At 54.7% G+C, this 24,738-nt stretch overlaps 1 protein-coding gene across 8 annotated transcripts; it reads right to left on the bottom strand.

Annotated features, from left to right (window-relative positions):
* Positions 1–986: 986 nt before the first annotated feature.
* Positions 987–23,883, bottom strand: MED12 (mediator complex subunit 12). 8 transcript variants are annotated; one of them, XM_051827179.3, is made up of 45 exons: positions 23,543–23,883; positions 22,938–23,042; positions 22,547–22,738; positions 21,886–22,045; positions 20,864–21,045; positions 20,561–20,671; positions 20,183–20,437; positions 19,661–19,807; positions 19,396–19,495; positions 19,145–19,281; positions 18,781–18,912; positions 18,342–18,468; positions 17,665–17,894; positions 16,874–16,954; positions 16,579–16,749; positions 16,220–16,364; positions 15,982–16,032; positions 15,573–15,691; positions 15,238–15,381; positions 14,628–14,791; positions 14,268–14,399; positions 13,613–13,840; positions 13,289–13,433; positions 12,992–13,112; positions 12,491–12,592; positions 12,265–12,378; positions 11,837–12,012; positions 11,475–11,654; positions 10,562–10,633; positions 9,832–9,965; positions 9,499–9,660; positions 9,127–9,238; positions 8,870–8,959; positions 8,225–8,334; positions 7,846–7,981; positions 7,402–7,563; positions 5,513–5,887; positions 5,161–5,311; positions 4,810–5,012; positions 4,564–4,641; positions 4,253–4,470; positions 2,336–2,573; positions 1,819–1,968; positions 1,530–1,611; positions 987–1,262 (listed from the first exon to the last, which is right to left on the bottom strand). In XM_051827179.3, exons 1-45 carry the CDS (start codon positions 23,639–23,641, stop codon positions 1,219–1,221), a joined length of 6,567 nt encoding a protein of 2,188 aa, XP_051683139.1. In that variant the 5' UTR covers positions 23,642–23,883; the 3' UTR covers positions 987–1,218. The 8 variants fall into 8 exon arrangements, with proteins under 8 accessions (XP_051683139.1, XP_051683140.1, XP_051683141.1 ...); XM_051827180.3 differs by having other exon boundaries at positions 1,819–1,965; XM_051827181.3 differs by having other exon boundaries at positions 4,564–4,638.
* Positions 23,884–24,738: the final 855 nt, after the last annotated feature.

The raw sequence follows: 24,738 nt of genomic DNA, 5'->3' as shown, positions 1-24,738 counted from the left end.
GGGCACTGTGGATCTCAAAGGGGATTTCATGTTTTATAACTTGGCTACTGACGGGTATTCCTTTTTGGTTTTGTTTTGACCAACACGCTTGAGACTTCCCAGGATTAGGTATAGCTTGGCTGTTATTCTTGAGTTGTCAAACCACCCCATACCACCCCCACAAGATTGGGCTAGTTTTTTTTTCTCTCTCTCTGTCCCTTGGAGTAAACCAGTTCTCTCCAGGATAGCTTCGGATCTTGCCTTCAGCTTGGGGCCCAAGAACAACACTGCCAGAGCTCCCAGTGTGACTCTGGGGCAAGTTCTGTATTTCCTCTACTGCAAAATGGGAGTGAGCAGCAGTGATCTTGGGTAACTGCTGGGGGGGGGGGGTCATGGGAAAACAAGCAGTTCCAGCAACAGGACAGCGAGAAAAGGAAGCTGCTTTCTAGAGCCACACCAGGCTTCTGCTGCCCATTTTATGACATGTGCTGGTGGAGGGCATTTTTTTTTTCATCCCAGCAACGTGACTTTCAGGGACTCCTTTGATCCTATGAAAAGGATGCCACTTGGTGCATGATGGGGAGTACACAAAATGGGGAACAGGGTAGGCAGTGGCTGTCAACTCCATCCCACCCCCGGCTTGTTCGAGGCCCAGCATCTGTGGTGTTGTGGAAGGAGAATCAGGTTTCATTGATGTTTTTTCCCCCTGTGCCCAACCCTAGTGGCGTATTTTCCCATGGAGGAAAGCTGCGAGGAAGCTGCAACATTGTGCTGAGAAGGTAAAGCTGCCCTTTGTCTCTTCCAAAGGGTCCCATACCTTGATAGGTTGCCAGTGTGGAGAAGGGAAGAGAGAGGGTGGCCATCTAATCAAATTTAAGAACTTCAGGGGTGGCAGGTGAACGGGGGGAGAAGATGTGAACAGAACCAGGGCTCTGACTTGCGGGTCTGGCCTCCAGCCCCCTCCCCACGGAGCACCCTTCCCAGCCATGTAGAACTCACACACTCCCTTTGCAAAGAAGCTCTGTGTATTGGGTGCAACAGCTCTGGGGTGTCTATATAAATAATATACAAAACCCAACAGCTCAATGCCTCACATTAACAAAAATACTAAAAACTCATTAAAAATGGAGCCTGAGGGAAGGGCCCCAACCACTACTGGTGCTAGCCCGGGAAGGGGACTGGGGATGAAGAGGAAAGGGTGGGGCCACATCCAGTGCACAAGCAGTTCCTCCAGGTGGCTCAGTAGCGTCCAAATATGTTGGTGCTGGGCTGTGGCTGGGTATCTGTGAAAAACCAGAGACTATCAGGGGTGGGAGACCAAGCAGCGGTGGGGGTGTGCGTGAGCAAAGCTATTTAGGTTCTAGAGGGAGGGGGAGGAGGGGGAGAGAGGGGAAAGGGCTGGTGGGGGGAAGCAGAGGGAGGGAAGGGATGGCTTCTTCCCTCCCCCACCGCCATCACCTTAGGCCTAAGCGATCACCTCGGCTATTGTGCCCCCTCCCCAGCCTACCCCTGCTCCACGGGGCTCCCCTTGGGAGGGAAGGTGGGCTTACTGGAGAGCTGTTGTTGGAGTTGCCGGACCAAAGCTGCCGTCTGCTGCTGCTGCTGTGTCTGCTGAAGCCCCTGGCGCTGGAACTGGGATGGGAACGGGAGGAGGAAGATGGAAGTCTAAACCGACCACCTCCCTCTTCCCTCTCCCAACCCTTTCTGAGAGGACCACGCCTTGCCTCCCACCTCTACCCCATTCCATCCTGTCCCCAAGCTGCTTCCCTGGCTCTGTGCCCGACCTGGGCAGCTGTCTCTGAGCTGCGGCCGGGGTGGGGGTGGGGGGCTAGCAGCTACCTGGGGCTGAGACTGGGGCTGGGGCTGGGGAGGAGCTGCCTGTTGTTGTGGCTGCTGCTGGTGTTGTTGTGGCGGCGGCGGCTGCTGCTGCTGCTGCTGTGGCGGCTGCGGCTGCTGCTGCTGTTGTTGCTGCTGCTGCTGCTGCTGCTGCTGGAAGAGACGAGACATCTCTGAAGGAGAACAAGGCAGCTGCAGGGGTGGGGACAGGGAGCCAGGGCCGAGAAACGGGGAGGGAACTCGGGGGTCCACGGTGTGCCCTTCTCGCACAGCTGCGCTGCAAGCTCTCAAATCAAGAGGCTCCAGCAAACAACGGCTGACTCCCTCCCACCAGGAGGGATTCCCCAGAAAAGGGGCGGGAAGGAACTTAGCAAGCAGCACCTTACGGCCAACCACTCGGCTGCCATTGGAGCTTTAGTGCACTGCCTCCTGCGGTCTTGGTGCCGAGGTGGCCACCACTTCTGCCTGGCTTCCTCCTCCCTGGGTGCGCAGGTCCCGGATGCAATCCCCAGGGCCTTACCCGCAGGATCTGCTGCTGCTGCTGCTGCCGGATGTGATACTGCTGCTGCTGCTGCTGCTGTTGCTGCTGCTGCTGCTGCTGCTGTTGTTGTTGCTGCTGCTGCTGTTGCTGCTGCTGTTGCTGCTGCTGCTGCTCGGGCAGGATGGAAGTGGAGCGGACGCCTGCCTGCACGCCCTGGGTACTCAGTGGATTCATGGTGCCTAACATGGTTGTCTGCTGCAGGGTCGGATGTGGAAACCTCCAGAGACAAGAGGTCCAGCGGTCAAGGCGTGGGACTGGGTGCGGAGTAGGGTGGGGGTCGGGGAGTCAGCCTGTTAGCCTACTGCTTAAGGTTGTCTGCCGCCCATATCTAAGTGCCTATGTTTGTTGCCCAGCTCTGGCTCCTGACTCCAGCTTCCTGCTAATGCAGACCCTGGGAGGTAGTGGTGATGGCTCAAGGGACTGGGTTCCTGCCATCTTTGTGAGAGACCTGGGCTGAGTTGCCAGCTCCTGGCTTCGGCCTAGCCTGGCCCAGCCCCAGGCATTGTGGGCATTTGGGGAGGAAATCAGTGCATGGAGGCTCTGCCTGTCCATCTCTCTGCCTCTCAAATAAATGCATAAATAAATAAACAGCTAATTGAACCCTGTGTCCTTGACCTGAAAGAAACTTCTACAAGTCATTTCATTCATCTCTTTTTGGAGTCTGACAGCCTTTTAGGTTGGGAATAAGGCACAAGACAATACTCCATTTTAGTGTCTCATAGTCAAAATGGTTAGGAACTCTCCAACCGGAGCACGTGATACAGATTCCATAAACACTGAGGTTTGTTGTTGTTGTCATTGTTCCCCAATACTGTGCCAAGGTGTTCTATCCCTTCGCCCAAATCGGTATGTCACTAAGACAGTCTGCTGGCTGGGCTCCCTGCCCCAAGTCTTCTCCCACCTTGCCCTGTGCGTTCTCTCCGCCTGTTCTACACATCCGGCTCCTCACATTCTCCTGACCCAAAGAGCTCTCTCTGCCATTGGTTCTCAATTCTGCAGCTGGGTACTCAAGGCCCCCATAGCAGCCCACCGGCTCTGAGCCATGTCCACATTTTCCAAACTCCATCCAAGCTCCTTGCTTCCGTTCCCCCAGACCCTCTGTTCCTCCTGGCCCCCGGATCTCCCTTCGTGTTCTGTCCCCTCCCTGGAGTGCCCTTCTCCCTTTCTCCCTTTCACAGCTCTCCTTCAAGGGCCGGCTCCAGTCTGACCCCCTTCCCAAGACTCCCTGATGACTCAGGCCCACACTGATGTTATCGCGCGCTTTTTTCTTCTGAATTCCTATTTTACTTCACAGCGCACAGCTGCACACCTGATTGCATCTTTGTTCTGAACGTTCTCGAAATATTCTGTGTAAGTCTCATCTCCCCAACTGTAGTAAAAATTCTTTGTGGCCAGAGACTGTATCTTTTTCTTTGTTTTGTTTCGCTATCTTTCTTCACCCCACCCAGTCCTAGGAGAGTGCTGGTACCTGGTGGGCAGTTTAGTCAGCACCCCCCAGGGTTCTGAAGCTTCAGCCGCATAGCCTCAAGGCACAGGTGCGAGGTCTTAACTAATCCTTGACCCGCATGGCCGGGAAGGTTCTTTCATTAGTTCATCAACACTAGCTTCGTAACTCCTTATCATGCAGAGTGTATCTGCAAACCCCTGGAGTTGGGTACATGACCTCCCCTCTCCAGGACTCAGAAAAATGTTCAGGATATACATGGGAGATTACTGGTTTCAGGCAGTTCTTCAAGCTCCAACTTTTGGCGGTTATGGGCTACGTGGCCAGACAAGTGTCCTCAAGGTGTCCAAAAGTCCTGACCACTCCTATCACCTCCAGCTGTGGGTGGTCCCAAGGCGCATGCTCCCTCATACCTCAGGGTCTCCTGCCTTGCCCACCACTACTTCAGGTACCTTTGAGCAGAGGCCAGTCCGTGTCCATAGGTTGGGGCCTGCTGGTGCACATAGCCACTGGAGCGCTGTTGCAGGTGGCGTGCGGGATCTACAACAGTAGGATTGGTAGGAGGGTGGGTGCTCTGATAAGGCTGGCTGGAGTAGCTGGGAGGCACCATGGTACCTGCAGGGCCTGTGTGTTGCTGCAGTCCCACATGAGAAACGTAAGTAGTATAGCCCTGGTGGGAAGAAGGAGAGAGGGAGTCACGGCCAAGAGTGTGCAAGAGCAGCTCGCCCCACTCTCCCTGAGTCGCACGATCCCGGGCCCTTACCTGGGAGGTCTGCAAACCGTAGGAAGAGCTGGGAGTCATCTGATGCACAGATGACTGTCCCAACATCCCCTGGCTCTGCTGAATGGGGGAAAAGGAGACAACTCCAAGTCAGGAAACACCTTCCGCCGTCCCCGCCCTTGCCTCTCCCACCCTGCCTTGTCCCTGGGAGGGTCCCCAGTGTCTGCCCCAGGCCTGGGACCCTCAAAGGCTCCTCTCCCTGACAGTCCTCCCGACTGCCCCTCTCACTATCTTTGCCTGGAGCTGTTGGCGAAGGCGCTGTCCTTGGGGCACTGCAGGTTGCTGCTGCCGGTACATGGATGTCTTATAAGAAGGATCTAGGCTTATAACGTTAGTCATAGTCGTGGGCAGCACTCCAGGGTAAGTTGGTCGAGTTGGCAGCTTCTGCATTGGTAGCCGCACAGGGCGGTACGTGTCCACACGTGGGCCACCTGGAAAGGAGAGCAGAGTGACCTCTCCTGGTTCCTCTCCCCTCCCGCCCCCCTTCCTGTCCCTCACTCAGTGCTCTAGTTTTTGGGAGCTCCTAGGGGTGGCAGGAATGCTCGGGTAACTCCATCTTTGCTTGCAGTTGGCACTCACCTGCAGGGAGTGGCTGGTTCTGGGTGTACAGGCCTATGGGGCCCGGTCTGTAGTTAAGGTGGGGTATGGAGCCAGGGTTTGCGTGGTGCAGGAGGTCTGGAGGCACTGTCACACCATAGGGGCCGCTCCGGCCTGGGCCCATGCCGTAGTCCTGTGTGGATCACACAGGACAGTGAGTAGCCTGGAGCTGGGGGGGGGGGGGCGGCGGGGTGACAGCATGGGGCAAAAAGGAGCTGCACTGACATGATTGACTTCCTGCAATCATTGCAATGGCCCCTCCCGCAGTCAGACTCCAGAAAGAGCCCTGATGGGAATGGCTGGGGGCGCCCCAGGGAAAGCAGGTGTCACTTGCCTCCGTCTTGGCAGCCGGCTGGCTGCGTTTCTTGCCCTTGGTGGCCTTCTTCTTGCGTTCCTCGGTATTTGGTGGAGCAGCCCCAGGTTTGTCGGTTTTGGGGGGCTCTGGAGCCTTTTTCTCAGGCTCTAGCAGGGTAGGAGCAGGGGGCTCCTCATCTTCGGGTGGCAGTGGCAGCGGCTCCAGGTAGTAGGCCCGGGGCCGGGGCCTCAGGTGTGTGTGGTAGAGCAGTAGCCGCTGCTGCTCTTCTCCCCGAGCCACTCGACGGTCGACCCGGACCGTTCCGAACCAGCCCCAGGAGAGTGGCGCGGACGGCTTCAATCCCTCGAAAAGATCCCACGGCGAGATCTTTTGTTTGGTGGAAACCTGCAGGCCCTGCTCCAGAAAATGAGAAACAGTGAGCTGTCGAGACTTTGAAATGGGAAAACAGACCTGGAAAACTTGCAGAAGAGGGTAAGGTATCCACTGGTGATGGAGAGAGGGAGAGGGGGAGAGGGGGAGAGGGGGAGAGAGAGAGAGAGAGAGAGAGAGAGAGAGAGAGAGAGAGAAATACTCACAGGTACACTCAGGGGGTATGAGAGGAAGACAGGCAGACAAGGGCACACACATGAGGGGACTTCAAAAGTTCATGGAGAATGGAATCAAAAGATGTTTGTGGAGCTGGTGCTGTGGCACAATATTGGTTAAGCCACTGTATATGACATTGGCATACCGTATCGGAGTGCCATGGTCAGTCTCAGCTGCTGCACTTCCAATCCAGTTCCCTGCTAATGTGCCTGGAAAAGCCCAGAAGTGGCCCAAGTACTTGGGCCTCTGTACCCATGTGGGAGACCTGGATGGAGTTCCTAGCTCCTGACTTCAGCCTGACCCAACCCTGGCTGTTGTGGTCATTTGGGGAGTGAACCAGCAGCTGGAAGATCTCTTTCTTTCTTTGTCATTCCCTCTCTCTCTGTCATTCATTCTACTTTTCAAATAAATAAATACATAAATCAATCTTTGAAAAACAAGTTTGTTTTGTTGCAAAACATTTTAAATCCATGCGTACTTTCCCAGAGTACACATTTTTCATGACCTTTTTGCAGAGGAGAGTGTTATAAGGGTCAAGAGTGTGAAGGCAAAAAGTGAAGGCATGAGAAGAGAAGCAGGAGAAACAGTGCCAGGCGAAAAAGAGGGAGAGAAGGGAGGGAGGGAGGGATAAAGATCGATCCTTAGAGGAAGGCAGATAAAATTAAGGGGGGATAGAGTGGGAAGGGGAAGGGAGGGAGGAAGGGGAGGAGAGACTAAAGACAAGCAGACAGGAAGAAAGAGTGCTAAAGAGAGACAGACAGGTAAAGCGAGTCAGGCAGACAGATAGAGACGGATGGATCAGGAAAAGCAACGCAGAGAATGCACATCCGAATGGACTTTGGATTTGAAACCCTGCATCCTCCTTCTCCTCTCAGTGCTGCGACATACAATGATTACAGCTATTCAACAGATACTACCACTGACACAGAGGGACAAGAGGAAACTGCAGAGATGGGGTGGGGTGGGGTGGAGGATATGCACGGATAAAAGAGATCTGCATCCTTAGCCAAATAGAGGGGTGGGGACAGGACAGGAAGGGGGTGGGGCAGAGGCAAGAGGAGGGTGGGGTACTGAGAGATAGGTGGGGGTTGAGAGAGAGAGAGAGAGAGCAATGAAAGAGAGTGGGACTTCAAAGATGGGGAGAAGACATGTAAGGAGAGGTAAATGATTCACTCTAAACACCAGAGATGGCTTCCGCCACTGGCAGAGCCTAATGGACTCCTGAGTCTACTGAGGCCCTTGTAGCCACGAGGTTAAGGCAGGGACACCTTTGGCTCAAGGAGGGAAAGGGGCAGAGGGCGTGGCAAGACAATGGAACATGCCTCCTTCTTGAAGATGGAATCGAAGCCGGCGATCTTGTTGCCCTTGGTGTCGATGAGGGAGCCCTGGGGCTCACACGTGATGACATCTCGGGTCTGCTTAGGCAGTGGCAGCAGCTGGCGAACCTTTTCCAGACTGTCTGACTGGTGCTCCCCCAACTCTTTCTGCAGGCCCGGGAAGAAGGGACAAGAGGTCAAAGTTACAGAAAAACAGGGTCAGGAAATCTCAGGAGGGAGCAGTGAACCTAGCATAAAGATAACATCTTGGTAAATCCTCACTGTGTGCAAAACAAAGAAAAAAATTAGTGAAAAGTATGTGAAAGGGAAAGGTAAGGAAGGTGTGGGCCAGAATGAAGTTCCTGAGGCTGGGCAGCAAGCGCCGTGTCAGGGGAGAGGGGGCCATGATCCCATGACCTCCAAGCCCCGGCCCTGGCATCTTCTGCTCACCTGTAGCTTCTTCACTAGGTTCATGTATGCACGCTTGTTTTCCTCCATGCTGCCCTGGGAGATGCTGGACATGTCTGCAGCCAACGTCCCATTGATCAGGACACTCAGCATGTCCAACACGGTAGTGAAGAGCTCGCTGTGACAGAGAGCCAAGGAGAAACTCAGAGAAGAAAAAGGTTCAGGCAGAAAAAGGCCTTAGCAGACAGCGGTGCCTGATCTGTCATCCCAAAGGCACCAAGACTGGGTGAGGAACACCCAGGGCCACACTGATCTCAGTGGACCATGGACCTGGAGCGGAGCGGGGTGGGGTGAGGCTGGTGGGGGGGGGGGCTTCTGGGGGCGTGAACAGGGGGCCGGGGCGGGGCCAGGGATGCTTTACTTGTTGGACTGCATGTCGACGGTGCCGCTGATGATGATCTCCAGGAGGAGTATGGCCCACTCCGTGGTCTGCTGGGTGCTGCGCTGTACTGTGTCAAACATGCCCCCCACCTGCCAGGGCCACAAGTCAGTCAGATGGCTCGGGGACGATGGGCAGGCTTGAAGGCAGGCTTAGATCTTAGAAGCGGGGCTAGGTGGGACTCGGGACACCTGAGGCCAGGTTTCAGCTGTGCCTGGGATTTGCTACATGATCTCAGGCTGACGACTGAATTCTTGACATCTTAGGGCCTCTATTTCCTTATTTAGAGAATGACGGGGGCCGGACCACATGATCTCCAGGATACTACTCCACATTTCATAGTGCATTTCCAGGGTTTCTAGGGCCTGGCCACAGTGTGGGATACTGAGGCAGGATCCCTGCAAGGATCTAGGGTATGCACGCAACCCACTGGACCCTGACCAGGGTGATCTAGTCCCAAGAACCATTTCAGGACCTGTGTCTTTTAGGAGAGCAGGGTTAATAGTTGTAGACCCAGAGAAACCTGGGACCCCCACCCTCAGCCTCGCCATCCCTGACCAGGGTCTTCTTTCCTCTGCCTTTTCCAGCCTCCCTCTCTCCCTTTTTCTCCCCGGCTCCCCTGCTCACCAAGTTGAGCCGCAGTTTGAGTGCCTCATGCATTAGCTGCTTGGGTTTGCAGTCATCTAAGTACTGGCCATCCCGCCAATTCTTCACAATCTAGGATAGAAATAAATGCACCAAGTTGCTCGGGTACCTTCTTGTGTTCATACCGAGGCGCCCAAATGTGCGTTATCAGCGAGTGGTGAAGGTTTCCAGCATACAGAGGCCTCAAAAGTGCATCAGCCCCTTCTCTCCTGCCCACCTGCATGGCCCAGGACCTGTACCTGGTGCACCTGGTTGTAGAGGGAGGTGAGGAGTCCCTCCCGCTGCTCATCCTGCCCCTTCAGACACGTCAGCACCAGTGACAAAAAGGGCTGCTGGCTCAGCAGGGACATACTATGGACAGGAGGGAAAGAAAGGAAAAGGGAGACCATGGGTTAGAGAGCGAGCAACTTCCAACCTCATTCTGCCAAGCTCCAGACTCTATTCCTCTTACGGTGCAGCCTCTTTGCTCAGCCAGGCCCACTCCTAAGGCCCCAATTTTCTCCTTTCTTATGATGTTTATCCTCAGCTCTCAGCCTCCAATCTTACTCTGCCCGGAGCCTGCCCCTTCTCATCTCTACCCCTCAATCCTGGTCGCTCCAGCCCCTTTTTACCTCTTCTGCTTTTGCCGATCACGTTCTTTGCGGGAAGAGGAACCCAGGTGCTGACCCTTCTCCAGTTCCTCCCCGGCGGCCTTTAATACATGCCCCTGGACTGACGTGGGCAGTTTGGCGATGAGGGGAGCCACCAGCCACACACCAGAACGCTCAAGAGAGCTGGAGGACAGATGGAGGACATGCAGTTATAGGGGAGCCAGGCCAAGGCTGAACAAGCCATCCTCTCCTGTCCTTGACGGACGTGCTCAGCAAGCTCACGTGGCTGACGCCATTCCTGGGACCAGAAGAGAAACTCATAAGGGAATGGGTCCTAACATGTTTCTACCCAACCTGAGCACAGGCTTGGTCTTGCTGCTGCTGGGCATGTTGCTTGCAGCGCTTCCGGAAGATGACCCTGTCTCCGCCGACTGCTGGAAAACCTCGATTGTGGCCTTGGCGATGTTCTCCAAGAGGGAATTCATCTCCTGGGGAAGATGCAAGGCAGAGAGGTGCTATAGTAGCTAGCTGGCGGTGAAGGAAAATGGATGGGAGGAGACGCTGGAGACAAGGGCAAAAGAGAGCACCTGTGGACGGCGCTGATGGGAAGGGAGGTCTGGCAGGAGTCATGCCCTCTGGCACCTCTGCATTTCCTCAATCCCTCACCATCTTCTCCTCTGCAAATCTCCTTCCATCTGTGGCCACAGCAACGGGCTCCACCACCACATCCTGATAGCTCAAACACTCCTAACCCATTCCCCTTATCACCAGCTCCACATGTTTGCCATCTTCCCATCCTCTCTTATCTCAAGAACCCAAGTGTGGGGCCGGTGTCACGGTGCAGTGGGTTAAGCTGCCACCTGCAACGCTGGCATCCCATATGAGCACTGGTTGGAGTGCCCGCTGCTCTACTTCCGATTCAGCTCCCTGCTAAAGCACCTGGGGAAGTAGTGGAAGATAGCTCAGGTGCTTGGGCCCCAACACCCATGTGAGAGACCCGGATGAGGCTCCTGGCTCCTGGTTTCAGCCTGGTGCAGCTCTGGCTGTTGTAGCCACTTGGGAAGCGGGCCTCAGCACTACTCACGTTGTTAGGCGTCTGCTTGATCATGAGCTGCAGCTCCAAGGAAGACTGGCGCATGGTCCACTGGTCCAAGTTCTGTGAGAGCAGCCCCAGGCCCAAGCTAGTTATCATCAGGTCACCCCCAGCACCCCAACCTCCTGGGACCAATTCCTGATCTTGACTCCCAGACTCCTACAGGTCTGGAAGGGCCTGCTCTGCCCCCATCTTTAGGCAAGACTCCATCTAAATAGTCTACAAATGTTGTACATGTAGCCGATTTTCAAAATGGTTCCAGAAAGCTGTCTTTCTCCACATTCCTGTACCGGAGCCTCATACCCCTGCTTAATGCCTAGCCTTTCAATCCTTGCAGTTCGAGTTAAAGCCTGCTACTCTTGCTCAGCCCTGGTGCTCCAAGTTCCTGCCAGGACTTTCTAAGACAGTCTCTCAGAGCCTGCAGAGTCCAGACTGCAAGGCCACTGCTAGGTGGTGAAGTAGAAAAGGGCATAGGCAGACCCAGGTTCACATACTGGCTCGAAACCTACCAGCTATGTGACCCTGAACAAGTTCCTTAAGCTCTTTGTTCCTCGGATTTCCTCATCTGTCAGGCAGGGATACGCTCAGACCAACTGCATAGCATTGTGAGGATTCAGTGAGAAAATGTGCACAGGGGTCTTGTGCCTGGCCCAAAGCATGATGAGCTCCATCAAAAGCAGCTTCTACAATTCAGTTCTTGAGTCAGGACCCAGGACTACACACACATGGCCCAAAATGAGGCCTCTCCGCTGCTCCACTGAGCTTCCCTCCCAACAGCTGGGCCGTCTACCAGTCTGATTCTGGTACCTGGGCCCTCTCTCTTCTTCATGGTCCCCATCGTTTCTTCCATAGCCTGGGTCCCAACAGCCTAACTCCTCCCGGACTGACCTACACCTCAACCTACCTGGAGAATGCGCTTGATGCGCTGCCGCTGGGGGTTCTCTCCATCCTCATTGTCCAGCAGTCGATGTGGGTAGCAGATGAGCTGCATGAGACGCTGGGCCTGGGCGCTGCTCAACACTGGGTCTTGCAGGTCATTGCTGTCCTCACACAGCGACTTCAGGCAACGTTCTCCGACCCATTCCTGAGGAAGCAGACCATCAGGAGGACTGGAGGGGGGACAGCCAGGCAAGGGGTGAGGAAGAAGGGAGACGGGGCCAGGGATATAGCCAAGGGACGCGATGTATGGTGGCACGAGCAGGGGCTGGAAACAGGGCCGTTTTATTCAGTCGCACTTAGGAGGTGTGGGGGGAAGGTGAGACTGACCTGCTGGCAGATGCTGCGCAGCACGTACTTGGCATAGACATCCAGACTGGCTGTCTCCACAGAGATGTTGCGGCCACCCTGCCTCCGACCACCATTGCCACCTCCTCCCTCCTCCTCGGGAAGTTCTTCTGCTCCTCCTGTCACAGTGAAGCCTGAACCCTTCAGTTCCGCGTCCCCTGCGGTTCACGAGTAGGAGATAGCAAGGGCCGAGTGAGATCAGAGCCCAGTGTAGAGACCCAGCTCAGGCCCACGGGGGCAGAACCTTCCCCGAATCCTGTCCTATGGGATACAAATAGACTTCTCTCCCGCTCCTCCTCCCCAAAGGTCAGAGAGACCACCTTCAGGAGGGAGAAAGAGCGTCCCTTGTAGTTTAGTTGGCACTCCACCCTAGACACACTTCTGGCACCACTCCCTTCCTACCCCCGTACCAAGTACAAACACAGCCTTGAGAACAGCAAACACAGCTCCATCCACGATGCGGTTCTGGGAGGCAGCCAGCAGGTGGCGGTCACAGGAGGAGCGGATTCCTACCGTAGGCTTGTCTGGGGAGGGAGCTAGAGTCAGGGCAAGAGAACGTGGAGGGCAGGGGAGCCACACTTTCTACCGCTGGCTGGCTTGGACTGTGTGTGTGTGTCGGGGGCAGGTGCCACTTACTTCCATCGGACTGACAAGGATTGAGTTGTGGTGTCTTGAAAAGGTGCAGGAGGATGCGGCAGGTAAGCCGGGCCCCCGGCTCAGAATCCTGTTCGCTACAGGCTAAAAGGAAGGACAGCACAATTGCAAGAGCTGCTTGCGGACGTGTGCAGCTGCGTGTATCTAGGCACGTATGTGTCTGTGTGTGTTGGGGGTGGGGGGGGAGCGGCGTAAGGGAGATGAGATAAGATGAAAGGCAAAAATGCAAGATAATTCTGAAGGCGAGGTAGAACAGGGAACTGTTTTGTAGCTGGGAAGTCAACAAGTGGAAAGTTCAGGACAGTACACCCAGGGTTGGGAAACAGACCCCCTCCCCCCCTTCTAGCCTGACGCACGCCAGAGGAGTGGCCTTCTAGCGAGGGCCAGCGCGGTCTGCCATGCCGAACTACAAGAGGATGGCCACCGATTATGGATTGAAGTACAGGGCCCACAAGTTCTAGGGGTTAGGGATCAGTGGTTCACCAGCATTAAGGAGTGAAGGGATGGCGGCACAGCGAATCAGATCTTCCAGAAGCAAACACTGTCGAGCGATGAGGATGGCAACAAAAGTAGCCAGGGAGTCATGAAAAGACAGGTCACTGACCTAGAGGACAAAGCAGACGAGACATCTCAACTCAGTGTGGCGAGGGGGCACCGGCTCAGGGCGGCAGGCCTCCACTCGGAGGCACACTGCCCCCCCTACTACCGTTATGACCATGACCAGGTCCCTGCCCTGGTAACTGCCCCACCGCCCGGCAGGACCCCCACCCCAAGTCTCACATCTACGTTGCAGAGGAGGTCGTTGAAGCCACAAGTGCCATTGTTGGAGGAGCAGCACAAGGCCTTCAGAACCCCTAGCCATTCGGCACTCAATGACTTGCAATAGCCGGTGAGCTCTGCGCACAGGATAGCGATGTCATTCACCCTAGGGAAAAGTACAGATGCCCTCAGGAAAGGCCTTGCTCCACAACCCTCAGATCCATTAACTCTACATCTCTGCCCCAGTAATCATCAATGCTGCGGTACCTCCCGGGTATCTCACCCCTCCCGATATCAGGTGGGGGCGCGGCGTGGTGCCCACACTTCACTCAGTACACCCCATACCTATCGGGATCATGGTGCCCCACACAGACGTGCATAAGGGCATTGCAGACAAAGCTGTAGCGGTTAGCAGGGTTCTCACTAAGACTCTTGCCTAGCCCCGTGTAGGTGAAGGTGTGAGCTGCGGGGTTTTCCAGAGTGTCAATCATGAACTCGGGCGCCCAGCGCATGTTGGATTCCGATGGCTCCACGTTGCAGTAAATGGTGTTCTTCACTTTGGAGCAGAAGTCACTGCAGAGGGTGGGAGGAGAGCAGAGCGGTGTTGAAGGAGGTCTGGGGAGGTGGAGGGGTGGTGAGGAAAAGGGGGAGCAGAGAAAAGAAAGGAGAAAAGTGAGGGAATGGGGACCTGGGGACCAGGAAAAGGGTGACTGACGGGACAAAGCAGACTAGGCAGGAAAGGAAGCGTATTTGAGACTAGGAACGGGGGCTTCGTCTTGCAGGCGGGGAGGAAGAGCATGTGCCCCACAGCCATGGGCTGCAGGCAAGGTCGGTGAGGAAGAAGGCCTCAGCAGTGCAGTACCATGCAGAGACCACAGTCCACAAATGACCCTGGCCCGACCGCCAGGGCCTGGGCTGCGCTCTGCTCCGAGCTGGGTGCTCACAGGAAGGAGATGGGACCTGCTGTCCCTCCCTACGCTCTACCTCCCACCTCTCTTACCTGAAGAGCTCCCCAAATTTGCTCTTTAAATGGCTACAGGAGGTGTACAGATCATAGAGATAAGCGAGGATACAGCGTTCTGCAGAGGAGCCATCTGACCGGTTCATCCCATGCTTCACCACACCACACAGCCTGCCGAGAAAAGGCAAGGGGAGGGGAGGCTCAGCAGAGGGCATGCAGGGGCCCTGCGCGCAAAGATCCCTTGAAACAGACTCAAGTCTCTTGGGAAACACTATTCGGTCTCCACTTGAATGGCACGCACTTCCCAATGGTGGCAGCCCATGTGTTCTTCCCTGGCCATACACACAGGCCTGCACCGGAGCGCCTGGCACCTTGCAGTTCTCTTGAAGGCCTGCTTACCCCTCGAAGACCTGTGCCATCTGGTCCTGGTTGAGGATGAGGCAGGCGTGATAGTGCCGCAGGACGGCCACGATGCACAGGCATAGGCTGGTCGTGTAGCTGCCCACCAGATCCGAGGATTTGAGAAGCAACTCGGCCTCAACTACACTCAGTTCATTCAGCAGCTAGCAGAGTGAATGGGGTGAGAGATGAGACGAGGGCCCTCCTCGTGTTCCACACAACCCCTCCTGCCAGGGAGGAAACTGGCAAGGCCCGGCCCGAGCCCCTGGGCCCTGTTACCATATGCCACTGTCCTTTATTCTACTAACGACGCCTCTAACCAGTCTCTAGGATACAGTTCTATGAACACCACGGTGGAAGGACGGTCTGTGCCCAATGCTCTAATCTGTCTCTTGGGCCTCCCCGGGGAGCACTTAAGTCTCTATTCCTGCAGTCTCAGCTCATGTTCCAGTCTCCACCCCCGTCACCCCTACTTCCCCCTCCCACCCCGCCCCACCCCGTGCTAGTCTCCCTGCCCCTCCGAATGGCCTGGCAAACTGGCTGGAGCCTCTACCCTTGACCTCACAGCCCTAACACAGCACGAACTCCTTCCTCCACCCAACTTCCCCACCTGAATGGCAAAGTCGATGAGGCCACTGATGCTCAGTGAATATTCCATGAGGTCGAAGATGAACTGCACATGCTGCACCAGAGGCAAGTGGTATGACATGCCAAGGGCAAAGCTCGTGATCTGCTCCAGAACATTCCGGGAGACCTGATAAGGGCAGTGGGAGTGAGCTGGGAGTGGAGGCAGGGGAGAAGAACCAGGGAAGCAGGAACGGATGATGGCGGAAGGGCATGAAACCAGCAGGCTTGGCCTGCCTAAGGGGGAAACAAAAGATAAAGGTGACAGGAAAACTGGACAGGAGGCCAGAATGCGGGAAGGGGCTGGGCTGAGGCCCACACCTGAGCCGTGACCTGGTGTTGGTCATAATGTGAAAGATGCTGGAACTTAGCAAAGATATCTTCAGCAGTGGGGAAGGCTTCAGGCCGGTTGCGCCGCCGCTTCTGCCCATCCTCCCCACCTGAGGGGACAGTTGAAAGGCGCCAGTTAGGACACAGCAGAGAACTAGCTGATGGGGGGGGAGGCTATGGGGGGGTGGGGGGAGGGAGGGAGGGAGGAGGGAGAAGGGAAAGGGAGGCGGGGAGGGAAGGAAGAGGGGAGAAGGGAGGGAAGGGAGGGAGGGGGAGAGTGAAGCCAAGGTTTGAGGACCACAGACTATGCGGCCCTTAGAGGAGTACGTACAGGGAGGAGCTAGGTTGAGGGAGGGAAGGGGGAGGGAAGGAGGGCAGTATGGGGCTTACTGTGAGGTACCTAAGAATGTCAGGTCTCCAGGATTCAGAGGCACAATAGGAGCAAGCTGGTCTGCAGAGGGGGGGAATGAGGGGGAAGTTTCAAAAGGACTAGAGCTCTGAGGAGACTCCAAGAGACAGGACATCGGGATGTGACTGGGGCGTTCCCTACGCTGGGGGAGGGAACACTGCCTAGGGCACTCTGCGGCTGGTGGTGGCTGGGGAGGGGGGCAGATCTGTTCAAGGAGCCTCTCACCCACCAGTTTCTGCAGTCCCCTTGCGGTTCAGAACCTTCAGGATATCCTTGGTGATCTTCTTGATGGCGTGGCGGGCATCGTCTCGCTGCTTTCCCACCCCAAACAGTACGACCAAGCGCTGGTTGCACTCATGGCTGCACGACTCCTCCTGCATCCCGGCGGCACCGTCAGACTCCAGCACTGGTCTCCTGCCCGCCGCCTCTTTAAAAAGCATGCGCCACACTCCTCGGCGGCCCCATGCCCGGGCCCCCCTCCCCCGCCCCCCAAGCCCTCAGCGACAGCTCCAACCCTCAGCGAAGGCCTGGGAGGGACAGACATGTGTGCTCACTGACAGAGCGCCATGAGGTGTTAGGAAACGGTACCTGGGGGATGGGAAAGTGCGTGGCGTACTGCACGTGCCGAGGCTGGTCATAAAGAACCCCCAGGGTGCCCTCGATCTTCTCTTTGGGTGGGGGCTTCACCTCCTTCTCAACATCTGGTTTCTCAGGGGAGGGGCTGCCCTTGCCCTCACAGGGCATAGTAGGAGAAAACAACTAAGAGAAAGGTGAGAGGCAGAACGTTTAGCAGAAAGGGAGATGTGGCGGCATAAGGGAATGTTCAGGAGTCGGTGGGAAGATCTAAGGAGCTGCATCCCTCTGAGCTCAGGATGGAACTTACTGGGAAGTCAGGCTTCTCCATGTCCTCAAAGAGCACACTGGAGCTAGGGTCAATGTCCATGGATTCTGACAGCCCTGGATCCTGAGGGCACAGAACAGAAGCAAAGCTGCTTGAGCCCTATGGAGCTGCTCGCCAGCGTCTAGAAAAGTTTACAGGGGAATCGAAGGCAGGAGACCATGTTGGAGAACGCACAGGATCTGGACTCAAGCCTCGTCCAGTCACTTAACCAGTATGAGCCTCAGTTTCCCTCAGCTTTAGATGGGGGATAAGAGTATCTCACAGGGGCAGGTGCTGTGGTGCAGCGAGTGAAGCCACCGCTTGTGACACCCACATCCCATATTGGACTCACGTCCTTGCTACTCCAAGTCCAATGCAGCTGCCTATTAATGCATCCTGGGAGGCAGCAGAAGATGGATCAAATGCCTGGGTCCCTGCCTCTCAAGTGGGAGACCTGGATGTGGTCCCGGGTTCCTGGCTTCAACCTGGCCCAGCCCTGGCTATTGGGGGGTATTCTGGGAGTGAACCAATAGATGGAAGATATCTCTTCCCATCCCCACCCCGCTTCCTTCTCTGTCACTTTGCATTTCAACTTAATGAAAATAAGCAAATAAACATTTTAAAAAGCCCAATACCTTACAGGGATGGTGGAAGGATGGAATGAAAAAACAAATGATGTGAGTGCTTTGTAAACCGCAAAGTGCTAAGAAAATACTACCCTTACTAGGCCAAAGGGACTCTCAGAGGCCTTGGGGAGCCTTGAAACCACTGAGAGCCAGGAAAAGCCCACTCACCTCCAGCTTGCTGCTGCTGCTGCCTTCGGCCTCCTTGCGCTCTGGGTCATCGGCAGGATCATCGAAAGGGGAGGGAGGCCGGGGACCGGGGGCTCCAAAGGCAAGGTCCCCTCGGGAGATGAGAGTGCAGGTGTACATGTTGTGCGAGAAGACATCATGGCGGATCAGTTCACAGAACAGTAGTACCAGGTTGAAGAACTCCACCCGCTCACTCTCACTGCGCGGGTCCGCTGTGGGGAGGGAAGGAAGAAAGATGGGTTAGGAAGGCACAGGGGAAGTGGGCAGAGAAAGAGAGAGGCACACCTCAAGCACGGTGCTCCCAGCGTACCCCCAGAGAGGGACATGCTAAGGGAATACAGGAATGGCAAAAAAAAAAAAAAATGGCAGAAACTCTTGAGGGGCAAAGTGTGGTTGGTTAGCCCAATGTACTGGCCCACACACCATCTCAGAAAGGAATCTAGCTTCTTCACTGCTATGTGTAGAATGAAAAAGCTTCAATCACGTGTTCTTTTCTGCATTTCTCTCCTCGTGGGAACTCTGAGATGAGCAGGGACTAGAACTCTGTCTAAAAGTCATCGTGCATGGAGTTCAAGAGGCCCTCAGTTCATCTTTATGATGACAGTGGTGGGCAACTGGACCTAGGCAGAGTTAACTAAAAGGTAGCAGGGGGTTCCTACTCAGCATGGGAGCCTGTGTATCCAGAAACTGCAGGAGGACATCCTGGAAAATGGGAGCACTCGGGGCCGAAAGGGAGCCAGAGGCGATGGAGCCCTTCTCATCTGCTGCTTCCGATTCTCCGCACCGCTGTGAGATGAGACGACAAGTTGTAGGACTGACTTTCTTTCCCCCGTGTCTTTACTCCTCGACGTGTAACCCTTGAACTGCCACCTGTTTCGCCTCCACCCCAGGCTTCTCCCTTCCATCCCCCGCCGCGTGACCTCAGCTTCTTTTACCACCACCCACGAAGGCCCTTGATTTTCCCTCTCTCTCTCTCATCTCCACTCTGTTCTCGCACCATCCATCACCTGGGGCCCCACCACCACCTCGATCTGTCTCCAACCTCAGGTCGAGTCCTTCCTACTGGCCAATGTCAGCCTCTCATCTCTGCCCTCTCACCTCGGCCTCAATCTCCGCCTGTCTCTTCTCCAGGAGCTTGGCTACCACCATAGCACGATGCCGGCCAGAACGCTTACAGCTGACAGCCCATTCACATAGCAAAGATACCACGGCATCATCATCTGAGGAGATCTGAAGACCCGAAGGAAGATGGGGAGGAGGACGGTAAAGGTTGGGGATAGAGAGCTAAGTTCCGATTTCTTAAACACTGGGCCCCATCTTGAGACCTCTTGCTCTGCAGACATCCCCCGGATTCAATGCCTCGCCATGCCTTCCCCTCCCACATGCCACTGCTCTTGCAATGGCATTATTATTATTATTATTGTTATTATTATTTGCTCTTTCTGGGCCTCTACTTGCATACCTCATGCCCATCTTTGCTAGGCCCCAGTCCGAAGATTCGGTTGCAAAGGGAGTCAAGGGAATTACTGAAGTCAGAGCGCTCAAAACTATGGCTGTCGAGCACTTCCAAGGTATGCAGCACCCGTCCGATTGTGAAACCTGAGGAGGAAAAGCAGCCAAAGGGACTGTACTTAGAGGCCCAGTGCGTTCGGACTCTCAGTCCCAACCATACCATCTTTCTCTTAAACGTCATTTCTGTCCTCGGCCACGCACCTGCAGTGGCTTCCTGGCATTTATCAAAAGACCAGCGGACCTCAACCGCCTGTCCCCGCTCCTTGATCTGCTGCTCGATCTCTCGCAACTTCGCACGGACCTGTGATATCAAAAAGGCAGGCTTCAAGGCTGTATCAGGGCTGGCCAAGGGCCACGGCCGAGGTTAAGAGAACAATAAGAGAACAGGCTCCAAATCACAATGTCTGAAAGAGTAATTGAGCCTCCCATCCCAGCGTGGGAGTCGCAGGCTGGGAGCCGGACTTGCCTGCTGGGTGAAGGCACTGTTGCCCTCCGGCATGGGTAGGTTGGAGGGGGCAATAGGCAGGTGGTCAAGTGGTGAGCCAGTCTTAATTCGGCTATCAGTCAGCGAGTAGTGCCAAACCAGGGCACTAGGGCAACACAGGAGGATGGTCTGTGAGACAGAAACAGCAAAGCCAAACTCAGTTACCACGGCTCTCTCTCTGGAATCCCATTAGAAGACCCAACCCTTAGGTTCTGGATCCAAAGTTATTCTGAGTCCCCAAGGCAATTATCACTCTATCCTCGATCCCTTCCCTTCATCTACTTTCCTAAAAGCCTTTGAACCTATTATTGAGCCCAGGAATGAAGAGGTTGCCAAAGTCCCCAGAGGGAAAACAACACCCTCTCACTGAGAAGCAACAATCTCCGAGCAAGTCCTCAGCGCCTACTTTCACTTCCAATCTGGAATCACTCCCGTTCTCTGGGATGGGCACCCGCTCTTTCCAGGCATGCTCTTAACACTTCTGTGGCCCTACCTCGTACCTACCTGTAGGATACAGCTGAGGCCAAAAACCAGGGGCCGGTGCTGAGGGCACAGCAGCAGGTCACTAAAGGGAGTTGAGGGTGTGCTGCTCGTTGGGGGCTGGGGAGCAGGGGTGGTAGGCAGTGTGCTTGTGGACTGCGCGGCTATAACGTGAGATGAGTGGCTGCTCACGCCATCCAGCTGCAGGGCAAGTCTCCGGGTACAGAAGTAGGCAAGGCGGCGGGAGAGGTATGCAGACTGAACGAATTCCCCGGAGTACTGTGAAGACATGACCATCGGAGCCCCTAGTTCTTGCCAAGGGACACTGCTCCCAGCTTTCATTCTTCCTCAAATGCTGCCTAGACACCCCACTCCCACCCACCCCCAAACCCTAGGCCTTACTCGAAGCAGCAGGGGCAGCAGCAGTTTAAGCAATTCATCCTCTCCGGGGCGGATTTTTTCAAAACACTCAAGCACCCAGGTCAGGAACTCATGTCTGTCCAACATGCCATCCTATGGGAATCAGAGGTGCGGGAAGAGGATTAATTCAGCCCAGGGACTGTGAGAGATGAGGCGGATAAAGTAAGGGCAAGGAGGAAGAGCACCACAAGTGGAGCAAGGCGGCAGGGAGATGCCGTTCTATCCTGACTGAGTGTTAAGATCAGGTTCAATCCAGCGGCCCGCACAGCACGCCCTCCTCCCTACCTGGAACATGAACATGGCCAGCTTCTCGTTGTAGTCCCACTGCCGGATTGCCACCTCTACATCATGGGGCAAGGGCCCTACCGTGGAACCACAGCTTCCACTTCCTGTAGGCCCTGGCCGGTAGTACTCAGCCATCTTCTGCAGCTGTTCCCATAAGTACCTGGTGATGATCTGAGTCCATTCTAGAGGAAAGAGGTAAAAAGGGCTAGGCCATACCATCCTTCTGCTTAGAATACCTCCTGTCTCCTCCTCCTACCCTCCCATCACCATACTTTTTTTTTTAAAGATTTATTTATTTATTTGAGAGCCAGAGTGAGAGGGAGGACAATGAAAGAGAGAGGGACAGGCACACAGAGAGAGCTTTCATCCACTGGTTCATTCCCCAAATGACTGCCAACAGACTGGGCTGGGCCAAGCCGAAGTCAAGAGCCTGGAACTCCATCCTGGTCTCCCACATGGGTGGCAGGGGACTAAGCACTTGGACCATCATCTGCTGCCCTCCCAGGTACAGGAACAGGGAGCTGAATCAGAAACAGAGCAGCCACGACTCAAACCAGCACTCTGCGATAGGATGCTGGCATCACAAACGCCAGCCCCAATAACCATACTTCCACATTCCATGCATCCTCTTAGCCTCTAATCAAATGCCACTTCCCTTCTCAGATATTCCCAAAAGAAAGTAATCTTTCTGTTCACTGATGTCTCAAAGAATCTTCTGCCTCCTCTTCTGGCACGTAACACTTTCTACATTTGATGTTATTTGTATATATGCCTTAGCAGCCCTGCCAGATGATATGCAGCCTAAACGGAGAGATTATTTACTGATCACCTTGACAGCCCAGTAACCCCCCCCCACCTCCAACACACATAGTAGATATTCCAATTACTCGAGGTTTAACTAATCAAGTGTATAAATGCAAGATATAAGCAGAAGGAAAGACTACAGATTAGGCAGAATGACTCCACGGGTTTATCAGTCTTTGAAGCAAGCAGTGGTATACGTGGTGTCAAGAGTTACGCACCCATGAAGGGATCAATGACGAGTCTCTTCTTAACCTTGGTCTCAGTGATCGCTGCATAATAGGCACAGGTCATCTTAATGAGCCAGGCGGCCCGCATCACAGGCACTGTGTATTTTGCCAAGTACCCAAATACTTCATCCTTCTTGCTGAAAATGGGGACCTGGGTGGACATTACAAATAGTGAGGTCCCCATTACCCCATGAGCTGGCATCCAAGCAGCTTTTTTAAAAAAACATGTACTTATTTTTCATCTACTTGAAATGCCGCATGACAGAGAGAGTAAACGAGAAAGTCAGAGAGAGAGAAGAAAAATATCTTCTATCCACAGGTTCACTCCCCAAATTACTGCAACAGCCAGGGCTGGCCCAGGCTGAAGCCAGGAACCCAGAACTCCATCTAGGTCTCCCACGTGGGTGACAGGTGTCCAATCTCTTGAGCCATCACCTGCTGCCTTTCAGGATACATTATCAGGAAGCTGGACTGGAAGTGGAGCAGCCAGGACTCAAACCAGGCACTCCAATATGGGATGAGGGCATTCCAAGTCCCGGTTTAACCGTCCGCACTGTACCACCTACCCAGAAGTAGCTTGCTTTGGGAACAGGAGGACATTGGGTCAGCACAATTCCCCCGTTGGCCTGAAGAACAGGAAACAGTACCTTACCTTTTTGGCTAATTGTGTGAGTGGTTTGGTGCCAGCCAGATCAGTGAACCAAGTGTTAATGGCACTCTGGGACCGCGGAGTCACCAGCCAGAAGTTGTCCTTCTGGTTTACTTGGGGCTTCCTGCGACCAGTGTCAGAGAGAGTATTACACCTTAACTTCTCTGCAATAATGCTGCTGAAGTTGGAACTGATCTGGAGGAAGAAAAGTACATTTCAGGGTGGGGCGAAAGGTGGTCATGGCTTTGCTGAGCAAATGCCAATGTGCTGGCATGAGCTTATGAAGGCAAACTCAGCCCATTTAGGTTGCCCCTTTAAGTCTTCCCAACCCAGGGCCTTTGCTCCTTCTCAGATTCTTCCAGTCTTTTCCTTCAGCCTGGCAGGGTTGTCTCACCTTGGCAGGATTGAAGTTGACGTTCTTGGCACTGCCATGCTCATCCCCAGACACAGCAGGCTGGTTATTGAAACCTTGTTTAACATTCAAGGCCGTCAGTTCATCCTGAGGCAGGAAAATGGCATTTAGTGGTCCCCCCCCTCCAACCCTTCCCCCTCTTAGTAGGAGACGGTGGAAGAGGGAAGAGAAGAGAATCAGGAAAAAGGGGCAGGAGTAGATCAGCTTGTCACTTTCAGCTAAGCTTCTATGCATTTAGACCCCACCCTCACCGGCACAGTCACTAAGATTCCCAACCACCCGGAGCTCCCTTAACATCACTTCTCTCCCGAGCTGGCTCAGACAACTTTCTGAGCTGAGTGTGTGGAGAGGAGGGCGCCTCCAGCGCGGCCCCGACATCAGTCCCTATTCACAGCCTGGAAACCCCCAGCCGCCGGGCTCTCCAGCTCCAGCCCACTTTACTCTTCCCCCTTTCGGGACTTTTGCTCCCACTCATCGCCCCGCCCCCCCGCCTCCCCCCCTTCCGATCCCGTGTAACCGTCAAAGCCTCCTCCTCTGCTATAATCGCTTGCCCCTAGCCCCTGGAGAGTCCGGATTTTTCACCGTACCTCCTTCTGTTTGGGATCTTGAGGATACACATCGGGAGGCCCCAGCCGTGGCCGCTTCAGAGGCCGGTGTTCGTAGCTCAAGATCCCGAAGGCCGCCATCTTGCCCAGCCCGTAATGCCAGAGGCGCCAGCAGGGCAAGGCTGGGGGAGGGGAGTGGAGGGTGGGAGGGGGGAGAGGGAGCCGAAAAGGGGGGCGGCGGTCGGGAGGACGGCAGCCGAGAGACAACAAGGGGGCACGTTAGAAACTCTCGATCATTGCCGGAAACTACCGAGGGCAGCCGAGGGACGCCGGGAACCATCGGACAATACCGACTGCAGAGAGGGCGGGGCCTGGCCTGACGTGGGGCGGAGCTCCGCGCCCCGGGAGCTTTTCGACCCAGGCGGCGGAAAGTCAATTTCACTTGCCAGAAACCTGGGAAAGGTGCGCGAGCCCGCCCGAAGCGATGCAATGCAGGGGGCTGCAAACCCCCCAAGAGGGAGGCCGCTCTGGTGCTGACCTCCGACCGGTACCTGGTTCCCAGTGCCCAGATCGCTTTTTGGCCTAGAATAAGTATTCCAGAAAGCTGCCTTGGTTACAAACTACCTTGTGCAGGCCACTCCGTTTCTCAGTTCCCTCATCTTGAAAAAAATGTGTTTGCTAATACCTCCTGCAAAGGACTGTCGTGAACAACAGAAACTATGTATGCACGAGAAAGCACCTATTAAGCCTAGAAACGCTGGCCTAATTCCTGAAGGCCTTTATGGTGTAAAAAAAAAAAAAAAAAAAAAAGCTCAGAGGTTCCAAATCTTTTTTGATACACGGACCCTTGAAAATCCAGAGAAAAGCTATGAACCTTCTTCCCAGAAAAGTGTTCACGTGGACATACAAGATGTTACATAGTTTCCAGGGAGAGTCCCAGATCCCTTGAAGCTCACTCACGTGTCACCGAAGTATTCCCGAGTTCCAGATCAACAACCCTTGCTTTAGGGGAGAGGCACCTGCTGTGTCAGGTACTTTTCAGACATTTTCTCCTAGAAGCCACAAACAGCCTCACCGATTTAGGGATTACTGCTGTTGTGGACGAGGCAGCTGATTTTCAAAGAGCCAAAATTCATTTGCCCAGTATTCTACAGCTACTGAGTAGCACAGCTGCCACTTGATTCTTTGTTACTTTCAGACACAAATTCTTTGTTACTTCCAGAGCCAGATTCTTTCTA

This window comes from Oryctolagus cuniculus, chromosome X (assembly GCF_051225735.1).
Source record: "Oryctolagus cuniculus isolate XC-2025 breed Fujian yellow rabbit chromosome X, ASM5122573v1, whole genome shotgun sequence".
Classification (NCBI taxonomy): domain Eukaryota; kingdom Metazoa; phylum Chordata; class Mammalia; order Lagomorpha; family Leporidae; genus Oryctolagus; species Oryctolagus cuniculus.
Note: the sequence above shows the minus strand (reverse complement) of the source record. Positions and strands in the feature narration are given on the sequence as shown.